Source organism: Micromys minutus (genome assembly GCF_963924665.1).
Source record: "Micromys minutus genome assembly, chromosome: X".
NCBI classification, from domain to species: domain Eukaryota; kingdom Metazoa; phylum Chordata; class Mammalia; order Rodentia; family Muridae; genus Micromys; species Micromys minutus.
Window position 1 is genome coordinate 55,528,600 of NC_137970.1, and position 8,517 is coordinate 55,537,116.

Consider the following 8,517-nt stretch of genomic DNA (forward strand, 5'->3'; position numbering starts at 1 on the left):
TAGCTTCTACATTTTAAATACTATTTTTATGTTAAAAGACACTGAGACTATATGACATAAATAGATAAGCCTTTCATTAATTATTTTGAAATGATCCTTATGTATATATCCAGAAAGTAGATAATGTGAAGTAGAGAGACTATGTTACCAAGAATTATGGAAACCATTTTTACTGCATTTTATTTAGGATAATTTAAAGGAAATAAAATTCAGAGTCATTATTACTTTTTTTACCCATATATACAAAAATTTCTTTCTTAAGTTCTATCATTATTTTTTTTTTTTTAAATTTCAAAAAACTGTTTTAATCTCATTTGATAGTTACACTTCTCAAACGCAAAATATTCGGTTCCAAACATTTACATTTTTTTTAAAACTCAAAGTTCCCAACATGCTCTATAAGTTTTATACTAAAAGTCAGGCATAGGCTCAGAAAAAAGGTGGGACTATGTAACAGCCTATCAGAGGATCAGCGAATACTAAGGAATCTTCCTGCTCTAAATGGGACTTCACTACAATCACGGGGTGCAGGGAGTTAAGACTGGACACACACCTCCCACCAGGCGTCTCAGAACCTGCCTGCCTTGCTCTTTCAAGAGCGTGGGAGTAAAAGCTCCACTAGACCTAGACCAAAACAGAACCTTTTTAGGACCTGCTAAGATGATAAACTGTTAGATGCAGAATCACAAAGATAATTTCCATCAGGGTATGTTTTGTTAAATCTAAATTTTTAGCATTGTTTTCCTAAATGTATATAAAACCAGGATAAAAGCCTGAACTGTTTCTTTTTAATTAACAAAACTTACAAATTGGGAAATAAAAGAATAAAAGAAAGCCAAACCAAACAAACAAAAGAGTACAGTGGGGGAACAGCTGGGAAGAACTGCAAGCAGTCTTACTTATGAACCTAGACAGCCTTGAGCTCATGCTTCTGACACCCAAGTGTAGGATCACAAGAGATGATGGTGTAGTCATGTAAAATCTATGAAACCACATGTTATATGTACATCTCCAGTTCCCTAGGTTCTAGGGACAGGTACTTGTTTAGTGGAGCCAATCTGAAGCCAATATGCAAAAAACAAAGCAAAAAACAAAACAACAACAGAAAAATAGATCATAGCTGCTTTTGAGACAATTTAGGTAGTGCCTGACTCAAGTCTTCTGAGCGGTCCTCACCTACCTCCAACCAGACAACAGACCCTGACAATTTAGGGAGAGAGTAAACTCAAAAATGTGTTCTATGCTTTCTAATACCTAAATATTAGTGTCACCAAGCCACCTCCACTAAAACGTCCTAATCAGCAATGGAGGAAAACTGCCCGTTATTTCACATGTTTCCATCTTATCCGAGAAAATAAAGGAAAAGCACAAAGCTTTAGCTAATTAAAATAAAGAAAGAAAACGTGTTTCCTTTGGCATCTTTATAAAATAACCTACAGCAATAGAAGGATGCAGCTGCAAGGGGAGATGTGTGCATGCACAAACATGGACAACAGCATAGCAGCTTGAGCTTAGTGTGCAGGACAGCGGCCCGAAGAGTCACTGTGAACTGTGAAAGCCTTACAAGAACCTTCACATCTTTAGTTATATTAATGGTTCTTTTATTGCTTGTAGTATCAAGATTAATAAAAGTCAAATGAAGTTATGCTGAGTTAATAGGTTCAAAAAGTATTTTTGAAACACTTCATGACTAAAGGATGAATCAACACCTCAAGAAAACAAACCTTTTAGAATGACTTTCAATACACATCCAGCCTATCGTTAATTCAGTCTGATTCCATTACATTTCTGTAATTTATGCATTGGTCCTCAAAATTTGAATTGTATCTCCTATGTAACAACTGCCGACATAAATTCATCTGAACTTTAATTGAAATGGTTAAATTAAGTATCTTGAGTTTGAAAAACTAGTGATTTTCAAGCTTTGGAACTTAGAAGGAGATGTGGCAGTTACTAAGGACAGGAAGTCTATGTACAAGAGAAGGTAAAGTTTCAATTCTCACATTATCAGAAACATCATAAAGAAAGCTAGATTTTGAATACACCCCTGTTCTATGTGCATCTGGTATCTACAGTGAGACAGCACAGCTTTCATGTATCAACATGGGGAATGCAAGAAGAGTAACTCAAGTGTCTGACAAAGCAAACTGTCACACCCGAGTCAGGCTGAGGACTAGGGGACAGGTGCTGCACCCTTCAAGTTTCCAAAGACTTTATCATTTAAAAAATTAATGTCAAAATCACTGAAAAACTAAGCAGTGTCCTTTTATTAAATCTAGAAATACTGCAACATCAAGTATTTACTCCTTTTGTAAGAGAAATAAAATTGGCATCCCCTTTTTACATTACTACTTACAAAGTGAAGAATTCGGACAAAACATTCCAAACCTATGAGCTAAATCAGAACAAAGGACACTGTTCCTCAGCACGTTTCCCACCAAACACAAAAGTAATCGACCATGAGAATCTCCGTTCTGGATGGTGACAGGGAAAAAAATAAGTGTCCCTACCAGTCCACAGGGACGGAAGAGCTCTGAGTAGGTCACCATCTTTAAATCAGGATAAATCTCATTAATTCAAGAATGTCCTAATGCTTATAAGGGTGGTCTTTTCAGCTACCCATTCTAAGAAGTCAAGTACAAGCATGCAAGTAAGTTCACAGGCACAGAGGATCCGTGTTCAGGCTGGGGAGCTGTGATGCTACACCACAGTGTGAAGGGCCGACTCCAGTGTTATCCTAATTACTCAACAGAACCCTGAAGCAAACTCGCTAGTCTGTCACACTGCTAAACACTAAAGTAGCATGGTTTCCCATGGTTTTAGCTTAGCTCAGAGAATTTTTACACTATTAAGAAAAAAATTAAAAGTATTTCCCCTTTTTAAATTTACACAGACGTTTAATTAGCTTTATTTACAGAGCAGGGAATTTTTTCTTTTTTGCAGTCTCCAATGGTGCCTAGATAACATCAATAGGCAAGAATGCAAGTTTAAAAGAAATTTATGCAGAATCCTAAAAATAACAGGTGATGGTGCTCCTCCAGAAGAGGCGAGCGCGGCGCGGCTCCTGTGCTCAGTTACTCAGCAGCAGCTCTGTTGCAGTCTCTACATCCCACGATTTTGAAGACAAGGCCACTATTACTGCGTTCCTATCAAAACCCATAGCACAGAGGTTTTCTATTTTTTTGGTGTATTCTGGACTAGAAACTGGAGCTCCAGCATACACATGTGCCCAAAGTCGAGCTGTCTGCTTGAACATTTCAGGATTTTGTTTGTACTGATTCGCTACTACTGCATCTTGGGGGTCATCTGGTTCTGCAGCTGCCAACAGTGCTTGCAATGACAATAATACTGTGCGCAGAGTCATTGCTGCTGCCCATTGATCTTTCAGGATATCCAAACAAATAGCCCCTGTGACGGAACTAATATTAGGATGCCATATTTTAGTGATAAACCGGACCTTAGGGGGATTAAATGGATATGTTTCTGGTATTTTTATCTCTAGTTGATATCTTCTACCTTCATACGGTGTGTCTGGAGGTCCTGCTATTTCTCCTCTTAATTCTGTAAAATTCTCATCTACAAGATCTACTTTAATTTGATTTTTGCTCGTCTCCTCGCTCTTCAGCACCTCCTTGAACTCCCGCTTGATTCGCTGCACCGCGATGTTGGCCATGTCTCTGCCTGCAGCTGATTCGTACCCGCCTCCTCCGCCACCGCTACGACCACCACCACCGCCACCGCTGCCACCTCTCTCTCCACCGCCTCCTCCCTCAGTGATTCAGACCCGAGCACACGAACGCTGCCACTGCCACCCTTGCCATCGCGTTCCCCCTCAGCGTAGAATCACCTCCGCGCCCGGCCACCCTCATTATTTTTAATTGAAATCAGATAGAAAAACAAATTCTAAAACCTTATAAGTAGTTGAAGTATTCAATTATTTCTGTTATTTTATACAATGGAATCTATTTGTTGGAAAATATATTGCACTGAAAATCATTATGTTGAGAGAAATTAGTCAGATAACAACAAATACTGGATATTTTATGTATATTCTAGGTTTAACTATATAGGCTTGTACCAAGATGTGTGTCTGTGTATTAGAGAGAGAGAGAGAGAGAGAGAGAGAGAGAGAGAGAGAGAGAGAGAGAGAGAGAGAGAGAGAGAGAGAGAGAGAGAGAGAACTGGAAAAGGGACTATGAGATGGGAATAAAAGGTATTACCAGGATAGCTGAGAAAGTAATATAGCATATGTGGCACAAACAGAATTTTGGAAGAGGTAGGGGAACAGAATGAAAAGGAGACTGCAAAGAGAGAGATTAAGAACAAAACATTGATATATACAAATGGCATAATAAATCAGTTTACTCTGCAAATTTTAATTAAAAAATAGAGGCTATGGTAAGGACTCAGAGACTGAATATTTATCAAGCATATGTAAGGCTGAATTTTATTCTCAGTATTATAAAAATAATAGTAATAATGGAAAAATAACAAAAAAGAATCAAGTAACATTTCTGTTTTTTCTGATACACACTGCTTTGTACTCTAGAAGTGGTGGAGCTGGAATAACAGTATTGATAAATGAGGTAAACTAAAGTCTCATGCAATAGCTAACTTTATCCAGATCATCAGATGATTTATATTCTTAGGGTTAAGACAATCACATTAGTAAAGTGTATAATCACAAGAGCAAACTGCATGTGATACAAACATGCTTTTTCCACACAGGTATTTAAACAAATAGCAGTAGTCCGTTGTGAAAAATGATCAGAAGTAAACTCATGACTTTCCTCTACACCTGAGAGGGGCATAAAAATGTAATCCAAGAACAATTCTATGTTTCTGAAACAAAATTGAGGTCACAAGTTTCTCATCTTTTTTTTTTTCTCAAAGCATCCACAATTCTCTTCACAGAATTTTACACTTGGACCTTGTTGTGAGAATAGACTTTTTGAAACTATTTTATTTTGCCACTTTTTTGGTAATATGTGATCATAGTTTTCCAAATGAACATGATCAGATTTTTAAGATTTGTTGTTTCTAGTCCAGGCTCCTTTCACATTCATATACACAATTCAAGTACAAAGTAAGCTAAATGTGTCATATTGAGTCAATAATTTGACATATGGTTTTAACAATCAAATATTTTATATCATTGTGTTAGGAAAGGATAATACAATATTACTAAATCAAAAACAACGTCTCTATTTTCTAATAGAATCTATATTATAGTGTGATAAATTTAGAAAATATCCAGGCACATAAATATTCTTTTGTAATTGGATATATTTTGTATTTACATTTCAAATGTTATTCCCTTTCCAGATTTCCCCCTCTCTCATCCCACTGCTACCTACTTCTATAAGGATATATCACCTGCCACCCATTCACTCCCAACTTACCACCCTATCATTTCCATACACTGTGGAAACAAGCCTTCATAGAACCAAGGGCTTCTCCTCTGATTGATATCAGGCACTGCCATCTTCTGCTATTCATGGAGATGGAGCCATGGGTCCCTCCATGGGTACTCTTTGGTTGGTAGTCTAGTCCCTGGAAACTTTGGGGGGTCTGATTGGTTGACAATGTTGTTCTTCTTATAGGGTTGCAAACCCCCTCAGCTCCTTCAGTCCTTTAGCTCCTCCATTGGTGTCCCAATGCTTAGTCCAATGGTTAGCAGCAAGCATTCTCATCTGTGTCTGTAAGGCTCTGGCAGAGACTCTCAGGAAACATTTATTTGAGGACCCTGTCTGCAAGTACTTCTTGGCATCAGCTATAGTTACTGGGATTGGTGACTGTATATAGGATGGATGCACAGATGGGGCAGTCTCTAGATATCCTGTCCTTCAGTCTTTGCTCCATTTTTTTTTTGTCCCTGTATTTCCTCCTTTGACTATTTTGTTCACCCTTCTAAGAAGGACTGAAGCATCCACATTTTGGTGTTTCTTCTTCTTGAGCTTCATATGGTCTGTGAATTATTTCTTGGGTATTCTGAGCTTTTGGGTTAATATTCACTTATCAGTGAGTGCATACCATGTGTGTTCTTTTGTGACTGGGTTACCTCACTCAGGATGATAGTCTCTAGTTCCATCCATTTGCCTACGAATTTCATAAGAAAATGTTTTTAATAGCTAAATAGTACTCCATTATGTATATGTACCACATATTCTGTATCCATTCTTCCGTTGAAGGACATCTGTTTTTTTTTCCAGATTCCAGCTATTATAAATAAGGCTGCTATAAACATGGTGAAAATGGCCATTTTTATTATATTAATCCTGCCAATCTATGAGCACTGGAGATCTTTCCATCTTCTGAGATCTTCAATTTCTTTTTTTCAGAGAAGTAAAGTTCTTGTCATATAGCTCTTTCACTTGCTTGGTGAAATCTTACAGCTGAAAAACATCTTCAGCAAAGTGGATGAATATAAAATTAACTCAAATGAATTAGTAGCATTCCTCTACTCAAAGGATAAACAGGCTGAGAAAGAAATTAGGGAAATGATCTCCTTCACAACAGTCACAAATGATATAAAATACCTTGGTGTGACTCCAACCAAGCAAGAAAAAATAAGGGAGGACACTACATAATAATTAGATAAAAATTTCAACAAGAAGATTTTTATAATGCTAAACATGTATTCATCAAACAATAGGGCACCAGCAGTTTTAAAATAATCTATATTACCCTTAAAATCACGTATTGATCCTTATATATTGATAATTGATAACTTCAATACCCCACTCCTGCCAAAAGATAGGTCATTCCGACAAGATCTAAACAGATAAACAAACACTGGAATTAGATAACAACATAAATCAAGTGGAACTATCATATATTTAGTAAATATTACACTCAAATAGTAAAGAAAATGTGTTTGTTTTATGACAATATGTCACGTTATTTTATTACTGTAGCTCTTTAGTAAAACTTACAATCAGGAATTATGATATTCTTAGTAGATATCTTTTCCAATTACATTGTTTTGAAGGTTATTTTGTCAAATATTAAAAGAACTATACCTTCTTGACTTGGGGTCCCTTTACTGGGAATAGGTTTCCCTATCCTTTCTCACTGAAGATAATGCCTTTCTGTATTAGTAGAGTATATTTCATGAGTACAGTAAAGAAATGTATCTTGTTTTCTAATCCAATCTATAACCCTCTTTCTTTTGATTGAAAATTGAGACTATTAACAATAAGATTTAGTAATGAGCTATGTTTATTAATTTATATTACTTTTCTAATATAATAGTTGTGTAGGTCACCCTCCTTTTATTGATTTCCTTTTCCTGGAATATTCATTCTGTCTTTACTCTTGAGTACAGTTAACTTGTTTAGACAGATATTTTCCTTCTAGTAATTCTGAAATCTTTTGGTTTGGTATATTTATAGATATATATTAAACTTGTTTTTTTAGTGGATTTATTGTCTTTTTTGTTCAATGGAATTAAATTTTAAGTCAAAACATTTTTCATAGAATGCTGAACTGATCATTTTTAAACAAATAAGAAATGACAAACACTTTATAGCCCTTTTGTAGATTCTCATGTGAAGAAAATTAAATAAATATTTTCGGTTTTTATTTTAGTTTTTTTTTTTTTTTCATGTATGTGCTTCACCTGTAGATATATACGTGTAGCATTTGTATGCCTCATTTCAATAGAGGTGAGAACAGGGCATGAGATCCCATAAAAAGAAGATATCAGTAGTTATGAGCTGTCATCTGGATACTTGGATATAAACCCAAATCCCTGAAATAGAGTAAAGTGCTCTTAACCATCAACACTTTTCTCTAGGTCCAAAAGACTTGCATTTAAAGCTCACCTTTAGGGCTGGAGAGATGGCTCAGTGGTTAAGACCACTGACTGTTCTTCCAAAGGTCTTGAGTTCAATTCCCAGCAACCACATGGTAGCACACAACAATCTGTAATGGGGTCCGATGCCCTCTTCTGGTGAGTCTGAAGACAGCTCCAGTGTACTCACATATATGAAATCAAAAACATCTTAATAAAAAAAAAACAAAAGCTAAACTTTAAAGAATGCTATTTTTACGGTTTTCAATGCTGATACTGAAAATATAATTTCCATTATATAGCTTTACATAATATTACATATATTCTTTCAGATAATTATGATAATGCATTATTTATATTAATCCTCTCAGATAAAACCTTAAAATTATAATTTTATTAAATGAGTTAATTGGTTTCTATTTCAATTTATTCACACTAATGTGACACAAAATATACATTGACAGTGTTCTAAGCAACATGATATTATTTCTCACAGAAGGTGAGAAGTTCAAGTGAAAACCATTAACAGATTCTGTTTCTCCTGAGAGTCATTTTGACATTTTAAGCACAGTGTTTACATACCATAACCACACATAGTAGAAGTGCCAAAAAATCTATTAAATTTTTCATAAGAATATTAATCCTATTTTTAAGTATAAAAATTTAAACTCTTTATATATCAAAGTCCTCCTTTCCTGATCTTCTGACCTATCTGCTTGGTG

At 35.6% G+C, this 8,517-nt stretch overlaps 1 protein-coding gene across 1 annotated transcript; it reads right to left on the reverse strand.

Annotated features, from left to right (window-relative positions):
• Nucleotides 1-2,876: 2,876 nt before the first annotated feature.
• Nucleotides 2,877-3,745, reverse strand: LOC308414567 (ubiquitin-conjugating enzyme E2 K-like). Its single transcript, XM_080909795.1, has one exon. It carries the CDS (start codon nt 3,671-3,673, stop codon nt 3,071-3,073), a length of 603 nt encoding a protein of 200 aa, XP_080765921.1. The 5' UTR covers nt 3,674-3,745; the 3' UTR covers nt 2,877-3,070.
• Nucleotides 3,746-8,517: the final 4,772 nt, after the last annotated feature.